The sequence below is a fragment of the Boleophthalmus pectinirostris genome, unplaced genomic scaffold (assembly GCF_026225935.1).
Source record: "Boleophthalmus pectinirostris isolate CB_2022bp ecotype Guang Dong unplaced genomic scaffold, ASM2622593v1 HiC_scaffold_8, whole genome shotgun sequence".
NCBI classification, from domain to species: Eukaryota; Metazoa; Chordata; class Actinopteri; order Gobiiformes; family Gobiidae; genus Boleophthalmus; species Boleophthalmus pectinirostris.
In genome coordinates, this window is record NW_026571515.1 from 6,551,984 (window position 1) to 6,572,770 (window position 20,787).

A 20,787-nucleotide genomic window follows, 5' to 3' on the forward strand; every position below is an offset into this window, starting at 1 on the left:
CTGCCAAGGAATAATTACTTGAAAAGCCCAGACGGTTTTTCATTTAATTCTTTGTTTTTCCCTAAATCCCTTGAATGCGCCGTGAAGGAGGTTTGTTAAAATGAGAAGCAACAGACTGGCACCATCACCGTGACTAATGTAGCAGACTGGATTAGAGGCACTTCATTGGTTTTAATGTGGAAATGGGACCACAGACTCACAGGGCTTTTAACTGTCTTTTTGTGTCTTTGTAAATGTCATGAGAGGAATGAGAGAAATGCCACTCTGACGGGCGAAAGACTGAAGAGAGTTTAATTGAGTTCTATTTACTTGATTTTGACACATTTTTACTTAACTTTTACAGTGTCAAATCAATTCTCTGACTGTATTAACAAATAATTTTTATTTATTTATTTATTTCATACGTAAAGATCTGTCGCTCCACACCTCTAAACTATTCATGAACGCAATGATCTTCTCTCATTTGTCTTATTGTATCACCTCATGGTCCCAGGCCTCCTCAACTACATTGAAACCGCTTTGTTCATTATACAAACTGACCCTTAAGATCCTTGACAAAAAGCCCAAACACTGGCACCACTGTGAAATTGTAAAAAAAAATCAACTTTTTAACTTTGAAAATGTTACCAATTTTAATAATCTTAAGTTATTTTTTAAGTGTCTTAACTGCGATACACCACTGCACTCAGAATTTGCCAGGACCATAAAATGTTCACACAGAGCAAACACAAGAGGAGCTACTAGTGGTACTTCTGTCGTTCCTCTGTACAGGACGACTCTTGGTCAGTCCTCGTTCTCTTTTAAAGGGGCCAGTCTGTGGAACGGTTCACCAGCTCATTTAAAATTGGAAACCAACAACAACAAATTTAAAAGGAAATTAAAATTATTGTATGTTTCCAATCAAAAATGCATCCATTGATAATGTACTGTATATATTTTATCTGTATGTAATTTATGTGTCTTGTATTCTCTGTTTTTATGCGTGTAGTTTATATTTTTATATGGACTTGTGCTAAAACACTCAAAGCAATGCATCTGGCTTGTCTAATGCGATTGTGATGTCCTTAATAAACATAAATAAATTTTAAAAAAAAAAATGTATTTAAAGGTGCACTATGTAAATTTTCTAGTATGAGTCCAGCACCTGCTTGTGTCTGTGGACATATGCTAAAGAGATTGCTTTCGCTGGAGTGTACTACATTATGACTTTAAACTTGATTATTATTTAGTTACTGGTGTTTTTGTGTGTGTGTGTGTGTTTTCTTTTTTTGGCAATAAAACAGAACCATGAAAATGATGCATTTGACTGTGTGCGGGCCCACCTCTCCACAAATGGAAATAGATCATTTTAATGTCATACTATTTCCAGGTAAACCAACAATATCTCAGAACCTCTACCCGGAAAGTTACTCAGTAGACCTTTAATATATACATAGCAATTATGTTGGATTAGCCCAGATGTAGTGTTTACAAGTGTTTATAGAGAAAGTGCTAATTTTCACTTTTAAATGGGGTTAGAGTCCAGAAAGGAATGTTAAAATGAAAAAAGTTAAATATATACAAAAGTAAATAGTTACATAAGACATAAAACAGACTCAAGGCTCATTTCAAACACGATGTGAGCTGCTCTGGCCCGACTTCAACCACACTTCAGATGACTTTAAACATTTATAATTCATTCTATAAATATCCTTTTATATCTTGACACATTTTGACCATAATGTCATTTTTTTTTTTTTTTTTGGACTTGCATTTAAAGAAGACTTACACTGTGTCAGCTATAGCTCTACTCTATGACAGTACGGATCATTATGTTATTATCTGCACCTTTATTCATTACAATATTAATCTAAAACAACTTAATAAAATAAACAAGTCCGCTAAATTCCACTCTAGAAAATTGCAGAGCCCAATGGGAGGTGACGCTGTTGTAAACATCATGACAACAAAGAATCAGCACTTTTGATGGATCACACTCACGAGCAGCACAGTTTTGTTTTTGTTTTTTTCATTTGTACCAAAATTACTATGGGACGCCACCAGATCCTAGGTGTATCACTGAATAAGAGATAAAAAAAAATACTGGAGAACAATGTAGGTACAGAGCAGTGGGCGTGGAGCCAGGCTGTCGCCACCTAGTGCCTCCGCTGAGTTTCATTTCTCTCCAGGGACTAGGTCAGGAATCAGAATACACTAGACGGTTCGCAAAAAATCCGGAAGTACGAGTCTGGGCTCCAGCCAATCAGCGAAGACCCATATATTCTGTGTTGGCAACGATTCCCGAGATCGAGGATTTAAAGCCGGAACAAAGAGAATGTTTGGTGAATTTTATCAAGGGGAAAGACATTATTCTTCCTACAGGATTTGTTATATACGTCATGACCAAATAGCAGCGATTGGTTAAATAAAAAAAGTACCCGCCTACCGTCGAGTGAACGAATAATGCTGCCAGGTCAGACAGTTTCCACAAAGTGAAACCGTCTGATGAATCAGGCTAGTGGGCGTGTACCGTGAAAATGGGGGTTGATCAGCAATAAGGCGTCTTGAAAATAATTTCTGTCTTGTTGACGTGACATTTTTGTATTGATACTTGTTCAAATAAGTATCTAGTTTTGTCTAGAATCTGATTTTCTATATTTTTTCTGTTCTTTGTGCAGTTCTAATTACTTACTACTGCACATCTCCGATCAGACGATACAAAAACAAGTGAGGTTTTGTGATGCCGTATACCGTCTAGCCTGTTTTTAGACTTTGGATGGGAAACAGCACTCCGCGTGTCCACTGTCCCTCTGTCCACTCTTTAATATTGTGTTAGTCATTTCCAGACCTGCTCCGTGTCTATACAGCCCATATGATACTCCCGCTGTGTACTCTGGGGATACTTCTCTGTCATTACCGCTTCCTGAACAAGATAAATACACGTTTTATGAAGTACTCCGCTGCAGCCTCTCATTCAGAACTACCCTGAACCATAATTTATCAAAATCTACACCGTGTTATTACCGTGCATCATCAAATTCCTCCCCAAGGACACAACTCCGATTCTGTCTGTGTATACGTGCTCATTTGGGAAGTCTACGCAGTATTGTAGTACAAAGAGGAGGATTAGTCTGTGCGGCAGGGTGGTTAACTTGTCACCTGTTACTGCGGTTATTTTAACTCCTGCTTGTCAGTAAAGGAGGAGGTTGTGGGTTAGACTCCTGATCTGCATGTGACCCTTGTGTTTCTGTTTTTTCTTTCTACCATTCAAAAAACAATGAAGAATCTGAAACATGTTCTAATTAAGGATGCTTTTTCTGTTCCGATACTGATTCCGATACTATCTGTTGATATCCGATATTGACTGAAAATAGGCCAGAGACTAAATAAATTAAAATTATAGTTCATTTCCTTTAAATACACAGCGTATGGTTAAAAAAAAATCAACGTTGAAAAATATTATGAGGTGTTTGGGCTCACTTCTGTCAGTAAATCGTCTTATTACACAAATGTATAAACCTATTTAGGATATCGACCAAAACCGATATCTGATCCATCAAAATTTTTCAGAATTGTATGGTTTATACCCAGTTATAATCAGTCTTTATAGTTTACATGGAACTCTGTAATCTCAGAATATAATCCCATCTCTGTCTTTTTTTATTCCAGGCTGATGTTTTAGACCAGTGGATCCCCAACCTTTTTTGCGCCACGGACCGATTTTATATCAGATAATATCTCGTGGACTGGAGGTTGTTGGGGGAGACCTGTTTTAGACCTGTTTTTAGACCTGTTTTAGTCCTGGTTTAGAGCTGGTTTAGTTCTGGTTTAATCCTGGTTTAGTTCTGGTTTAGTCCTGGTTTAGAGCTGGTTTAGTTCTGGTTTAGTCCTGGTTTAGTTCTGGTTTAGTCCTGGTTTAGTTCTGGTTTAGTCCTGGTTTAGTCCTGGTTTAGTTCAGCTGGTTTATTTCTGGTTTAGTCCTGGTTTAGTTCTGGTTTAGTCCTGGTTTAGTTCTGGTTTAGTCCTGGTTTAGTCCTGGTTTAGTTCTGGTTTAGTCCTGGTTTAGTCCTGGTTTAGTTCTGGTTTAGTCTGGTTTAGTTCTGGTTTAGTCCTGGTTTAGTCCTGGTTTAGTTCTGGTTTAGTCCTGGTTTAGTTTTAGTTTCTGGTTTAGAGCTGGTTTAGAGCTGGTTTAGTCTGGTTTAGTCCTGGTTTAGAGCTGGTTTAGTCCTGGTTTAGTCCTGGTTTAGAGTTTAGCTGGTTTAGTTCTGGTTTAGTTTAGTCCTGGTTTAGTCCTGGTTTAGTCCTGGTTTAGTTCTGGTTTAGTCCTGGTTTAGTCCTGGTTTAGTTCTGGTTTAGTCCTGGTTTAGTTCTGGTTTAGTCCTGGTTTAGAGCTGGTTTAGTCCTGGTTTAGTCCTGGTTTAGAGCTGGTTTAGTTCTGGTTTAGAGCTGGTTTAGTCCTGGTTTAGTCCTGGTTTAGAGCTGGTTTAGAGCTGGTTTAGTTCTGGTTTAGTCCTGGTTTAGAGGTGGTTTAGTCCTGGTTTAGTCCTGGTTTAGAGCTGGTTTAGTTCTGGTTTAGTCCTGGTTTAGTCCTGGTTTAGTCCTGATTTAGTTCTGGTTTAGTCCTGGTTTAGTTCTGGTTTAGTCCTGGTTTAGAGCTGGTTTAGTCCTGGTTTAGAGCTGGTTTAGTCCTGGTTTAGTCTGGTTTAGAGCTGGTTTAGTTCTGGTTTAGAGCTGGTTTAGTTCTGGTTTAGTCCTGGTTTAGTTCTGGTTTAGGGTTTAGTTTGGTTTAGTTTAGTGGTGCAGCCCACGTGGTGTACGGGAGGGTGACGGTCCGTGTGGCATACGGGTGGGGGGTTTAATATTTTTGGAAATATTAATTAAGTAAAACTGGACCAAAGTTCCCGTTTAACCCCGAAATTAAGAGTTATATTAACATTTTGTGAGTAAATAGGTAAGACTTTGTAGGGTTATCCTGATTTAGCTAAACAACACACAGAGGCGTTTTATTTTTACACTTTATTTTTGTTAAATTAAGATGAAATTATGAACAAAACTGGTTCAAACTCGTCTTCTCTTGTGAGAGTTTTAAGCGGTGGGTGGGAGGTGCCAAATTAACACCAAGGGAAGTTGAATTAACATCAGCTTCAACTATCAACTCTGGCAAATATCCAATCCAATCTCATCCACTTTGTTTCAGCACATTTCACAAACAAACAGTCTCCAAAGTGCTGCACAAATACATAATAACAATAATAAAATGATAAAATAAACTACTAAAATAATCATACGAGTCTTAAAATAATAAAACCAGTAAAATAAAATAAGAGCAAAATCATAGAATAGCAATAAATAAATAAATTAATAAAACCAATAAAAAATAATAAAAAAATAAAAATAATAAAAAAAAATAAAATAAATAAAATAAAAAAATAAAAATAATTAAAATAAAAAAAATTAAAAATAAATTAATAAAATAGTTAAAATAATACTTTACCGTAAAATTTTAACCCTCCAGTTTGTGCTGCGTATAGGCTCGGTCTGTGTAACTTTTCATTGGGTTTATCTGATTGTCTATTATCTATTAGAAACAAAATATGTGAGCTGGTGAAGTTCAATCTGGTTTTAAACATGGACAGACAAATGAGGAAGGTGCTATGGAAAGTTCATATGGTAGAAGTTAGTGTTAAAACTCAGGTGGTGGTGAAGAGGAGGAGATGGAGAGGCTGAGGAGGCAGTTTTTTTTTTTTTTTTTTAAAGCACATTGGAGAAGAGAGAGAGAGATGAGACATGTTTACGTTTCTTCTAAATCATTTTTCCTTTAGTACTTTTTTCTTTTTTTTTAATGCACATTCTTGAACATTATAGCCCCGGGATATATAACATGCACGGGATAAACCACACCAATCCGCGGTACTGGAGCCGAGCCCAGACAGAATTATAGAATTATAGCCACAGTGTTATTTTTGTGAAATCAAACTGCCCGTGTTTTGACGACTGGGCATTGACAGGTTACGCAAAGGTCAGATCAGATTTTGACGAGCTTCTTCTGTATTTTAACAATAAGAAACCCTCCACTAGAAATGTTACACAGTGCATCTTTAAAATCATCCAAATGCGTCACTTTGCACGGGCCACTTTAACCATCACGATGCCTTTTGGTTCTTTATTTCATCTTCCAGATCTACTTTCATGGTACAGTCCCTTTACCGTGTTTCTCCTTCTTTGTCCAGAGCTGCAGCAGAACGGCCGGATCATCACGCTGCCGCTGGAGGCCGGACACGTGCACTCCCTGCTCCCGGACGACGACGGGAAGAAACTGTACGTGGCCACCAAGGACACTCTGCTCTCCGCCAACCTGGACGACATCAGCCACGACCCACGCAAGGTTAGAACACAGCACTGATGTTATATTACTTTTTTCAAGTATCAAAAGAGCTTGTTGCTAATCTAAAACTCGAATTAGTTCACTCTTAGTTTTCAAAATTTACATGTATTAAAAAAAAAAAAGAAGAAATGTTGCAAATACAGTATATAGCCTAGACCGTGGGAACATAATGGCAAGTAAAAAGCTTATCCAATTTTGATGGATTTTAATACTTGGGCTTTAAATAGATTTCCCGGTAACACTTTATAATAACTACACCTTATTTAGCCTTAATAAAGGATGAATAAAAACTTAATTAATAATGAACAAAGACTTAATTAACAATGATTCACGCTTAGTAAATGCTTAATAAAGCATAATTCGTCTTCACTTTAGAAAAGCTCTCAAAAAGACTTAACTAACAGATAACAGCTGCCTGAATTATCATTGTTATTATTATTAGTAAAATCATTCTCTCATAGTTTACTAATCATTAATAAATGCTCAAATGGTTAGTTCATGAGTAATTAAGTATGAAATAATTATGAGTAACTATTTACAGCACAGGCAAATTAAGTGCAAGTGCGACTTAAGGTAGTAATTAAGTAGGTACTAAGCGTGAATCATTATTAATTAAGTCTTTGTTCATTATTAATTAAGTCTTTATTCATGCTTTATTGAGGCAAAATAAGGTGTAGTTTTTATAAAGTGTTACCGTTTTATGAAGGGATCCTATTTCAGTGACTAAAAATAACATTTATAGCATTTATTGTAAAACAAAACAAAATCAAATGATTAAACTGATCAAAATGTGTTCTGTTTTGATCCTTTAACTGGGAAACTGTCACATTTAATCCGTGTATCGTTCGTTCATTTGTTTTTCAAAATAAAATCAAAAATAACAAAAAAAAAACAACACAATTTTCTTATCTCTAAAACCAAAATAAAAAAACAGATAACGATTGATTTGATGATTTGTTTTTTCAGTTTTTGATTTTGTGTATAAATGAATAATAGAAAAAAACAGATAACGGATCATTTTAAGTTTCTACGATGCCGGACTGAACCAGGACTAAAACAGGAGGACTAAACCAGAACTAAACCAGATCTAAACCAGGTCTAATCTTGGACTAATCTTGAACTTGAGCGAGAGAGACAGGACTTTTTGTCCACGGTCACCCAACAGTCTACGTGGGAGCACCTTCAGGCCCATTCCAACACTCAGTCTTGGTTCAGTTCTGGTTCAGTTCTGGTTTAGTCCTGGTTTAGTCCTGGTGTAGTCCTGGTTTAGTCCTGGTTTAGTCCTTGTGTAGTCCTGGTTTATTCCTGGTTTAGTCCTGTTTTAATCCTGTTTTAGACTTGGTTTAGTCCTGGTTTAGACCTGGTTCAGTCCTGTTTCAGTGCTGGTTTAGACCTAGTTTAGTCCTGGTTTAGACCTGGTTAAATCCTGGTTTAGACCTGGTTTAGACCTGGTTTAAACCTGGTTTAGTCCTTCTAGTTCAGTCCTGGTTCAGTCCTGGAACTGAAAATACGAATAGTTGTCAGTTTTTTTCATTTTGATTTTAGAGACAAATAATGAAGAAAATATTTGTTTTTTGTTTTGTTTTTTTTTTTTTTTTGGTTTTATTTTGAAAAACAAATGAACGAATGATACACGGATTACTTTTGCACCTTTAAGGCACTCAAAGCTCTTTACATCAAGGAACCGCTCACTCATTCACACACCAGAGTACATCAGAGTACACAGACACCGGAGGGGATTTGGGTTAACTGTATTGCCCAAGGACACAACGACAACATTGATGTGTGGGAGCTGGAATCGTAGCACTAAACTGCGGCTTGACTAAAGATGTTTTATGTCGAGAGAGCGGGATTTGAACCACCAACAACTGAACCAATCCAACTATTTTTTTCTGGATCAACGGCGATATTCCACTGTCAGTAAATCCTAATTTTGATTCACTTTTGAAAATGTCAGACTGTTGGAACACTATACAACCCACAATGTTATTCCAGTGCAGATCATTAGTTCTTCTTCTTTAAATGCCACTGAGGAAATCTATCTTTCAGCAGAAGTTGGGACATGGTTGAAACATGCGTCAGACCGAGATCGAAGGTGGATAGAGAGAACAGAGGAAGCTCACACCCACTGAGTAAACGCACTAATATCCTCGGATCACTATCTCAAACACTGGATCACATACTTCTCCTTTCTCTGGCCTTTTGAAGGGTTTAATCATTTACTACAGATACTACAAATACTACTACCCACTTTACATTTTTGTGGAGTTCAAATATGTTTTTTTCGCTTGATGTTTTTGGGCTAATTACCAAAAAGCTCTTCTCTGTATTGCTGCAAGAAATTCAATCTTTAGCTTGTTTGGTTTTATATTTTACGGAGATTTTAGCAGCACTGCCTTACTAACTATAATTTATTTATTAATTTATGTTTTTGTACTTTTTTTACTCTACAATATTGACTTATTGTTCAGTATATGAAAGCTGGAACAATAATTTTTGGGGCTCAAAATTTACATTTTCTTTACAATAGTGGGAAGATTTTAGACATTTTTTTATACTATGATAAGATTTGAGCTGAAGAGTTAAGAGTTGAGAGTTGAATAAATAACTTCTATGGCTAATTATTGGTTAATTATGATATTTATTTGTTGCAGCTCAGGTCTTTTAATGATATTATTGTGATATCGTATCGTCAAAGTTCTCACAGTAATATCGTGGACCATCACAATATATCGAATTACAAGTCTCTTTGCTTAAATTAAGAGTTATAGTGCCGCAATAGCTAAAAAAAACAACAACAAAAAACAGGAAACTACATAGACCATGATCCTTTGCTCCGTTTCAGTGCAGACTACAAGAAGAAATAACAGTTCTGAGCACTTTTACATCTTAGTTCTTTGGATTAAGTCTTGTCAAGGCATTTTAAGAGGAAAAATATTCACAGTTTTGTTATCCTTCACAACATATCGCAATAAATATCGTACCATGAGATGTATATCGTGAAAATATAGGCGAGTTTCATTGTTGACAAAAGCGCGCGTTGCATGCTGGGAATTATTTTGGTCGGCGGCAAGAAACACTAATTCAAGATGACGGACGGAGTGAGAAAGCACGTAAAGGGTATTGATCCCGGTTATTTATCCACTCTAACGGCAGAGGACCCAAGACCTTGTGACCAGAAATTTTTCATAAGCATCGACGGACGACAAATCACCCTTTTCAACCCCGACAAAAGGTGGACCAAACCAAATTTCTGGTCAGAATCGCCAACTACCTGGACAAATATTCACTTCGGCGATATCCACAATGACTTGGTGGAAACTCCTGGGCCATTCACAGCAGAAAAGATGAAAACCTCCAAGAGTCTCGATGTGTTGTTGAACTTGTTGGAGTCCACGGTTTGTTAGGATCTTCTACGTTTGCTCTGCGGATGTTTGAAAGCCGTTTAATTCACCGTTAGTGGTTCTTTTCACTCGGAATACGAAAAAGACATTTTCCTTCTTCCGTGCTTCTATTTGTGCATCCGATAATGCAGCAGGAATTTACCATTATCGGGATAAATACGCGAGGTTACGCACTGTGTTTGACGCTATCGTGTTTCTTGCCTCCGACCAAAATATTTCCCAGCATGCAACGCGGGCTTTTAATAACAATGACGTCAGCTGAAACTCGCCTTTTGTACCGAGAGATTTGGATATTGTTACATCCATAATCGTGAACCTCCCCACCATATCATGAGCTTTCCCACGGTATCGCAATAAACACCGTACTGTGAGTTTCATACCGTGACGATATCGTATCGTGAGACTTGGATATTGTTACACCCTTTGTGTCAGTGGCATAAAGTAGTTTCAATATTATGGTTTATCTCATTATTTTACTGTAACAATATAGTGGTGCTTCTAGGTCATCATCATTGGACCCATTTGAATGAACCCTCTGCCACTTAGAAATGATGAAAAAACTCAAATAATCGCACATAAAACTGACTTGAACCACCCCGACTGAAACAATAAAGGTCAACGCCACATTTTTGGCTGTTTATTGTGAAGGTTTCAGATAACAGCATCCAATCAAAATGGATCGAGTAAGAATTATTTGACCTAGAAGTTAAAATATTCAGAGTATGTGTTCTGCAAATGTTTGGCAAATTTGTACAGGGATTTTCTTAGAGGGCACTCAACTGGGTTTGTTGTCCCGTGAGTCCAAAATGGAACACAGAAAAAAAGTGAATATTTTTATGATTCAAGGCTAAATATTGGTTCAAATCCACCCACAGGAAAACCCTCGTCTTGAACACTGGTGAGTCTAGTTCTGATTTAGTCAAATGGATATTCTTGGCTCGGGTAGGTGTGTTGTGGTCAGTCCTGGTTTGGACAATAGTCCTGGTTTAGTCCGGGGTTACTCATGTGAGAGAGTTTCCCCTGAAGTGTGGTTTCTTGGGAGGTTCCAGTCTTTCCCAAAGCTGAGTTCTTCATGTTAAAAGGGTCAGTTTGCAGGTTACACATTTGTCATCTACTGGTAACAAAAATTCAAATAAACTTAAAGGTGGACTGTGTAGCTTTTTCTCTCTTTTTTCTTTTTTTTTTATCTCATTGCTCTGCCTAGAATGTTCCAGAGTGGGGCATTAAACACATCTACCTTTCATGCATTCATTTACACGTAGTTTTATAGCTCAAAAATACATAGAAATACAGACATTCTGACTGTGAGAGGGGTTGAACCTCCATAGATCTGGTCTTTTTTGGTCTCCGCGAAAATATAAAGGTTTAATGCCATAATACCCACGTTTACATTATGTTTTTTTTTTAATTCCGAATGAATTGTTCTGAATTAAATTGTTCTGAATTAAAATATTCTCCTTCTAGTTTACATGAAAATAATAATTCCGAACTGAGGTTTACATGGAATTAAATCGCACATTACACATTAAATCGCCTTTATTTAATTCTCCTCAACGTCTGAGGGTGAGGAAGTGTTCCGATTGGACAGGGACACCAACGAATTTACGTCGACTGGAAGAAAACACACACTTCAGCTGCTACTGGCTTTTCTGTCATCTCGGTTTGTCGTTACGCCACGGACACAAACACGATCCAAACTTTTTCCGCAGTCGTTCCGATGATAATGAAGCAGCAGCTCGAGATTTATATCATCACGTTTTACGTCTGTCGGCTGAGGAGGAGAAGGGAAAAGTGTCGGAGAAGGGAGGAAGAAGACAAACTGAGTCAACAGCTGCTCTACCTCACCCCACTCCCGCATCCCGCTCACAAATCTAAAGAGCAGTAGATGAAAGTCCAAAATGAGGACTGGAAGAGCCAAATCGTCCGGATCGCGTCAGAATGGTGACCTAACGATCATATGCTGAACGACCGGGATTATTTTTAAAAAGAATAAACGTTTATATCAGGGGTGTCCAAACTTTTTTCATCAAGGGCCACATTTCTAAACACAGATCAAGCAGAGGGCCGATCGAGGGCTGAAGACTGGTGCTCAATACAGTGAATAATTGAAATATGTGCATATTTAACACTTTAGAATGAGCCATCAGTCCTTTATTCACTCTAAAATCCTCAAAACCACACATTAAATCTTCAATATTAGTGTTATCAAAGTAGATTTTCAAAAAAACTTGCAGTAAAAAGTTCATTTTTAATTGATGCAAGGTCATCTGGGCCAAAGCACCTGGAAGCCTGAGGGCCAAGAAAAATTTGTCTGAGGGCCGCATTTGGCCCACGGGCCGTAGTTTGGACATGCCTGGTTTATATGATCAAGGACTAAATGAATTCGGCTTTAAAATCGGAATAAACCACCCACTTACTTCAGAATTAAGTTAAGTACGAATAATCAGTTTCATTAGGATATAAGTGTTTACATGCTCTTTTTAAAGCAGAATACATTTTTATTCAGATTTAAATTATTTTTATTCTGAATTAAAGCTCTCATGTAAATGTGGCAACTGTGAAACATTCCAGACAGAGCAATAACATCACTATTGCAGTTTTAAAATAAAAATAGAGAATTTGTATGGCTCAGGAATATTTTTCTGACGTTTAATAACATTTCTCTACTATTCATAATTTATTGATTACTTTATTTATCTCAGTTGGTAAATGTATTTGTGGATTTGCAACTAGAGGTTCAAGTGTCTTAGTCTCAGTGGTATGTTTGTACCAACTAACAGAATAATATCAGGCAGAGCTCTTTGCTGGATCATGGTGCAGGTGCTTTTCCAGGGACAAGTTCGAATATAAAATACTAAATTAAATTGGTTACACTTTTAATGCTGTTAGTAAAATGTAAAACGTGACCCTTTCTTAGAAATGTAAAAAGGGGCGAGGTACAAACTTGAAGCACATGACTGATTAGATTAAAAGTCCTTCATAAGGAGATGGACACGAACGCACGTCGACTAACAGACTGGTCTTCATCAGGGCATGGGCCTATTGCTAATCTAATCAGTTGATTTACCTCAGGTTTGTACCTCGCCCATTTTTACATTACGAAGGGCCATATTTATAAACCTTCAAACGCTGAAATTTTATGATTTAGTCGACCTTTATACTCTGAAAATCATATTCAAAGTAAACAACAATCTCCTGTCAAAATCTTTACAGAACATGTTCAAAATCCAAAAGAGCCAATATGAGCTCAGAGGCACGGCCATGTTTATCAAAAAGAAAATCAGAACAAACATTATGAAATTTTGTAAATCTGTTAAAGGGGTGGAGCTCTGGAACAAATGTACAGAAAACCTGAAATTGTGCACCATTTTCTTTCACTTTATAAAGAAGTTTAAATGTTTAACTCTGGACAGATACATGAAATATGAGACTTAGTTTGTGCTGTAGTACTTTGTAGTACTGTTACTGATTAGTTTGTTTCCTCCTGCTGTATTTTTGAAGATGAACTGGTGTCAAGATGAAGCTCTGACAAAGGAATAAAGGGTAAAGGCATAATAAGCTTAAGCTTCAGCCTGCACCTTTTCGGTCTGTGTATGTTAAATATGACTGTTTATGAATTAATGTCAAAATATACCTATGACCGAAAATAAATAAAAATAAATAAAATTTGAAGAGCATGAAATGTAGCCAATTTCATTTTTGTTTTAATATTTTGTGTTCTGGTGTTCTTATTCCTTTAAGGGCCCGTATTATGCTTTTTTTTCTGATCTGTTATAACGTTTCTACTTCAAAAAAACATACCTGGAGTTGTGTTTTGTTTCATTCACACATGTTTAAAACACAAACACTGCATATTTAGTTCTTCCCTCAAACAGAGAAACACTCTTTCCCACCTTGTGATGTCATGTGGTAATACAGAAAGTGCTCCACTGTGTTTTTAAACTCAATACACCTTCACTAGAATCATCTGGATAATTTCAGCCCTGCCAATCTCTACTGAACCAAAGATAAACTTAGCTCTTAACATGAAAACTACTGATTACTCTAACATGAATGAAACAAAACACATCTCCAGGTCTGTTTTTGAAGAGGTAACAACATTATAACATGTCTTAAAGCTCTCAAGAATCCATTTTAGACCTTTAATTTTGTGTTTTGCTGTTGCACAAAACATAAGTAGATTTCCATCATCCCGTGTAACCCTCTGCTTTAGCTCTGTCTCCTCCTTACCCCACACGACGCACACACATATCGATGTTTGTCTCCGTGTTTGGTGAAGCTCAGTGGCCCAAATGTGATGGAGTATTGTCCCGGGCCACAGCTGGGACCGTTCCCACCAAAACACGTCAAAACTCATCAGAGCTACATGTTTGTGTCGTGTTTTCATGGTTGAGCTGCTTTGATGTTCGTATGTGGGCCTCCTCAGGGGCACGGGGTGTGGCACGGAGGACAAAAAATGAACTAAAGTTTACAAATGACTGGCTACATGACTTATATGTGCAGTGAAGGATTTGTAAAGCATTTGAATATGCCTGGTCTGGTATGCAGACAAATAAGATGGGAAGAGGTGCGGTGAGAAGAGGACTTAAAGGGTCCATATTACACAGTTTTAATCTACATTATAATATTGTTACCTCCTAACAAACAGACCTGGATTTGTGTTTTGTTTCATTCACACATGTTTAACTCACAAACGCAGCTGTTAACTTAACATCACAAGGTGGAACAAAGCATTTTAATCTGTGGAGATGTAGACAGACTAATAATAAAAAGTACTTAAGTGTAAATGAAACAAAACACAACTCAAGGTATGTTTATGAGGAGGTAACAACATTATAACATGACTTAAAGCTCACAAGAGTAATTTTTTTTTTAAATAGAACCTTTCAAAATTCGGAAATTGTTGCTATAAAATTATCTTGTGTTATCTCTAGTGAAATTACTCAAAAGTTATGGTCAGAATCAAACAGAAAATGCAGTTATGGTCCACGTATGTCCACCATGTTGTGCACATGACAGGCTGTGCAACTTTGCAAGTGGGTCAAAAGTCAAGATTTTATTCAACTTGTCTTAGAAAATAATGAAATTACATCTAGAGCATCAACTAGGGCATATTTTTATGTAAATTCACTGAAATAAATAGATTTTATATAAATTGATATTTAAGGTGCTGTTACGGCTTTGGCTCAAAAGACAAAGAAAACAGAACACAACAACGGCTCCGTTTTTAACCCCTTGGGAGGGTATTTATTATAAAAACATGATGTTAGTGGTCGTGGTGTCGTGGTGTCGTGGCAGAATGGGGAGGAGCAGGAGGAGGAGAAGAAGAGAGGAGAGACACATGGCCACAGTCTTTTTATCCTCCTTTGGTGATGAGCGGGCGGAGCCGGCACACAGGGCGGGCACACCTGGAGAGGGAGAGAGAAGAGCGACAGGGAGGGCGCAGGGCAGGACATGGCCTGGACCGTGACAGATGCACTATGTAACTATTCTGCTTTTCACCTCTCCACTGTCTTTAAGTTCACCAGGTCACTGTTCTACAGGAAGTGTATCAGTCTCTTCGGAGATAAGCAGGTGGCATTAACAGGTCAGATCTGTGGAGAGATGGCCCCGCTGGCAGTGTGAATGCCTGGTTTCTCAAGGGAGTTCTGAGCAATATTAACACTTGTAGTTAAAGAAGTAAATCAAGATGTACAAGTTTAATGTTATAGTGTGGAACATTCCAGGCCAGGAAATAACAAAACAGATGTCTTCCACGTTGGAGAGACACATGTTACAAATTACCGACTGTGGTTGGATCATCTAAAATTTGTCACCCTTTGTGGTCCAATTCCAGTCTCTTCTGGATGTGAACAGAATGTGGAAGAGACTGGCTGGTCAGGCAACAGTCTATGATGTGGAAACACAAAAACTTTGACCTGAACAAGGTTTGAACCAGTGACTCTCCCATTACTTGTCCAGAAATACTATAGCTTAAAGGTGCGTTATGTAACTTATCTGGTCCAGCACCTGATTGTGTCCATGGATATGCTAGGGAGACCACAGTATCGCATTCAACTTGCTTATTATTTAATTATAGGTGTTTTCCTGATTAAAAAAAAATATATATGTTGAAAAATATGCTTTCTACTTTCCATAAATCCAATGTGTGAACAGTGTTGGGAAGTAACAGATTACATGTACCAGAGTTACGTAATCAGAGTACAAATTATGAGTAACTGTATTCGGTTACAGTTACTGTTTAAGTGAGTGGTAATTGGATTACAGTTACTTGGTTGAAATAAATGGATTACACAATGTACACAGGTATTTTCCTGTTTTTACATTTTGGGATATAGCCCCCTTTTTTTTTCTTTTTTTTTTCTGTAATTCCACTCACACTAAACCAGGTCTAAACTAGGTCTAAACTAGGATTAAACAGGAGTAAACCAGGACTAAACCAGGACTAAAACCAGGTCTAAACCATGTCTCAAACAGGATTTAACAGGACTAAATCACGCTGTGCAGACCGTGTCTTCTCCTCATCTTCTATCAATACTATTTTTAATTTGGTTAAGTAAAGTCTGGGCTTTTTTTTTTCTTTTAGCAGACAAAACATCTTATTTGAAAATATCCTAGTCTTTGCTACTTTACAGCAAATCAAGTAATCCAAAGTATTCAGATTACGTTACTCACTTTAAGTAATTTAATGGATTACGTTACAAACTACATTTTGGGGTATGTAATCTGTAATCTGTAGGGGAATACATTTTAAAAGTAACACTCCCAACACTGTGTGTGAATTACCTTGTTGCTTGTCTCCATGGAACTAGATAAGTTTAATATTATACTGTGACATTTCTTGGCAAAGCAACAACAGCTCTGTGATGACGAAACCTCCACCTGGAATGTTACACAGTGCACCTTTACTTTACTGCACCACTGTTCTGTCAGGATTTCCATACCGAGTTTTGACATCTCATCATCTTTTAACCTCCACGTCACAGAGTTCACCCTGAGGTCACACACTCTCTCCGTTTTGCGGTAGCGGCGACATATCTGCGTTCATTCAAACCGACTCGTGCCTTTGTTGTGGTCTTCCTTCACAGTCACTCTCTCTCCTCTCTCCTCTCTCCTCCTCCCTGCGTTTGGACTCAGAGCCACATGAAAAGCTCTGACGTTCACAGAGAGCGAGCGAGGGAGAGTTGGGGGTGCGGGGGGGGGGAGGTGAGGTGTTTTAGTTTGCGGTACTTTGTCTAAGCAGCGTGGCACTTTCGAGGTTGTGAAGAGTCGTGAGAACTACGCGCTCATGTTTTATGAAGTTTTTATTTAGAAACCACTTTCGGCGGGGCTGACAGTAAAGAGGTGTGGAGTGAATGGGCGCAAGCTGTAAAGTTTTGTGCGACGTGAGTGTAGGATTATAATGTGAAAAAGCTGAAATGGGCTATAAAAAGTTAGTAAAAGCAAAGTTAGTAACAAAAACATACATTATTTTTAATCTATCCTATGGAGGAGGCTTCAACTTTATAGAAATATTCAATCTAGCCTGATGAGTATGGTCTCTAAGGCAACTAAATGAATCCCTAAGATGAAAAAACTCACAAAACTAAACTCATTTTGGACTATGAAAACAGTATTTTCCTCCAACCACTTTTTGTATTTAAAGGGCCCACATTACTCTAATTTCTGTATGTTATAATGTTGTGTTTTGTTGTGTTTTGTTTTGTTTCATTCACGCATCTTTAACGCACAAATCCTGCATATTTCGGCTTCTCCCAAACAGAAAATACTTCACCTTGTTGTAATACAGGAAGTGCTCTATTGTGTGTGTGTGTGTGTGTGTGTGTGTGTGTTTTAATACTTTTTATTTATTCAGTTTTTCAAGAACAACCAAGAACAAACAAACAAATACAACCAATACAAAGCTTGGGGCACTGTTCCATTGTATTAAGGAGGTAGAAAGGCAGATCAAGTCTCTTTTTTTATTTATATTTCAACCATTTTTTTCCAGCGTTTAATGAAGAAATGTCCTTTGAGTCACAGAAAAAAAGTCAGCTGTTCCATGAAATATATTTCTTTTATAATATCTAGAAATTGATTCACTGACGGTGGGTCCCTTTTCAGCCAGCTTCTTTTTATTGCTTTTTTTGAGGCCAATGTCAGAATCTTAAAAAGGTATCTGTCCGCTTTTTCGATCACCTCTCCAGGCAGAAGGCCCGACAAAAATGTCTTTGGGTCCTTGGGGACAACGTAAGTTAAGATCGAACACATTGCTCTGTTGTGTTTTTAAACTCCATACACCTTCACTAGAATCATTTGGGTGATTTCAGACTGAGAATTGCTAATCTCTCAAAACAAACAAAGGGTAAAAAACGCTGTTAATTTGAAAACTACCGCTTCTTGACATTGCAAAGTGGAACAGAGCATTTTAAGCTTTGCAGATAAAGACAGATTTATAATAAAGGATTACTCAAACATGTGTGAATGAAATAAAACACTAGCCTGATTCATCAGCTGGTTTCACTTTGTGGAAACTGTCTGACCTCGCAGTGTTAGAGTTCATTTGCTTGATGGTAGGCGGGTTCTTTTTTTCATTTAACCAATCGCTGCTATTTGGTAGTCACATGTGGGTCTGGTCAAGTGGTAACGGAGGGAAACGGGCAGATTTTTTACATTCAAATGTCTCTTATTCAGAAACTAGAGGGACTATTGAAATAAGTAAAGTATCAGAATGTAGGAAAGAGTTACACTCCAACAGGGTCAAGTTAAACCTGTGATATTCTTTCAAGTTATTGACAAAAAATTTTAAAAAACTCATGTCGGTAATGGAGGGAATGAAATATGCAGCACTTTTTTGGGCAATAAATACAAACAGTGATAACTAGTGGTTCTCACTTACATATCCTTAACAAACTGGTTTGAATATTTGCTTCATATAGTTTTCTACCATATGGTACAAGATTAGGTTGAAAAACCTTTACTTTTTGAGTACTGAGATTTTTTATTAAGAAAGGTCATGGTAACGGAGGAAAAAGTAACGGAGGGAAAATTGTGCAAACAAGTAGAAGGTGCAGGATTTTACATAATTTGTCAACTTTTTTCTTCTGAAATACTTTAATATTACTTCAAAATGAAAGGAAACTAATTTTTTGTCATTTTAAATACATTTTTTTAGAAAAATCATGTACCTTCATCAACAGTTCAAAGATGGAATAACACAAGATATGATGAAATACATCCATTTATTTACATGATTTGCAGGTCTTTGAAATTTGGGAAATAATTTTTGTTCCATGTTTCATACATGGTCTGTTTAAAACGTATGTAACTTTAGAACCAAAAATGGAACAGAAAAAAGGTCAACAGTTTCATAAACTAGAGTACATATGTATCTGTTCAATACATTTTTATATCAGATGCATTAACTTGAATTTTTGGCCTTGCTGTTTACTTCTGCTTGACTGGGCCCAGATGTAATGTGCCGCTAATGAGGTTAACTGGTATATTAAGCTTTTCCCAAATCCCATAGAAAGAAGGGCAGTAACGTCTTTCCCCTTGATAAAATTCACCAAACATTCTCTTTGTTCCGGCTTTAAATCCTCGATCTCGGGAATCGTTGACAACACTGAATATATGGCTCTTCGCTGATTGGCTGGTGCCCGAACTTGCACTTCCAGGGTTTTTACGAACTGTCTAGTGACCGTCTTTTGATTCCTGACCTAGTTGCTGGAGAGAGAAATGAAATTGAGCAGAGGCGCTAGGTTAATAAAACATAACTCCAGGTCTGTTTTTGGGGAGGTAACAACATTATAACATGACTTATATCTCACAGGAGTCAATTTTGTGTCATACAGGACCTTTAATATGTTGGCAGATAGAAAACAAGAAGCAAGTTTTCACAGACCACTATTGTTCTTATTTCCATCCATGCCATAGCAATAAAAAGATGCATTACGTAACATCAGTGCCAAATATGAATTCATTTTCCCATGTCACAGTCAGACTCCCTGCGTCTCCCATAACTCCCCCATGTATTCTCCTCTCTGTGGTGGTCCTGATCTGGCTCTTGATCCAGCCTGTGGGTCTCAGATAAGGGGCTGCGGGCTCTTATCTTGCCCAGGATCCAGGCTCCTCTCTGGGCTGAACCTCCAGCAGCTGCGGCCTCATCAGGGAACCATTATGAAGCTCTGCAGACGAACGCTTCCTTCTCCAATCAGGATTAATCACGGCCATTTTCTATGTCCTTAAATATGACTCAGGGCTAAACTGGAGTAATACCAGTGGAAGCAGTGGTTTAGCAGTGATCAGTGGTTCCCAATGGAGCCTGAAATGCTAAAATTGTTTGCTAATTTGACTTTAAGAAACATTTACTGTTTCGCAAGTGTCTAAACCTGCAGATAGAGGAACCATGCACGTTTTTTTTTTAATTCTCAGTATGGACAGATCATGCCTAAATCAAGTGGATTTACACACTGAAACTGGCAACCCACACTAAAGACCCACGTAAAACTCATTCTGCATCAAATAGTAGCATAAATAATGTCTAATGTTTTTGTAATTAACAGTAAATGAACATAATAGTTGTTATCAGTAAAAGCTATATTGGATTTGAACATGATTATCTCTTATCTCGGGGACACAGATCAAGTTAATGCAATTTAAAATTAAATCACAAAGATACTAAAGCTATGGCTTGTCAGGATCGGTTGCAAACAAGAACTGTATTTGACAGTTCAGTATAGAGTTAGTCAGACCTGTAACCATGGAGAGATGGTTAATATATGGGTGCAAATTGATGTCAGCCAAGAATAGATTTTTTCTCTATATATGTTTATATCCATCCAATATTGAAAATCCTCCTTGATATACAGCACTGATGACTGTACTGTGTTTATTTTAACGTGCCTCAGTCTCTGTTTGTCATTAAAAACTTTCTGGATTTTATCAGAGATGCATCGATCCAGTAGCCTGATTCATCAGCCGGTTTCACTTTGCAGAAACTGTCTGACCTCGCAGCGTTAGGATTCATTCGCTCAACAG

The 20,787-nt window shown here is 37.5% G+C and overlaps 1 protein-coding gene across 1 annotated transcript in view; it reads left to right on the forward strand.

Annotated features, from left to right (window-relative positions):
- The window catches only part of sema3h (sema domain, immunoglobulin domain (Ig), short basic domain, secreted, (semaphorin) 3H), a 188,928-nt gene that overhangs the window by 61,883 nt on the left and 106,258 nt on the right, over positions 1–20,787 (forward strand). Inside the window, exon 2 of the mRNA XM_020929434.2 lies at positions 6,210–6,364. Within this exon, the coding sequence (XP_020785093.1) occupies positions 6,210–6,364 (155 nt within the window). The remainder of the gene's footprint in view (positions 1–6,209; positions 6,365–20,787) is intronic.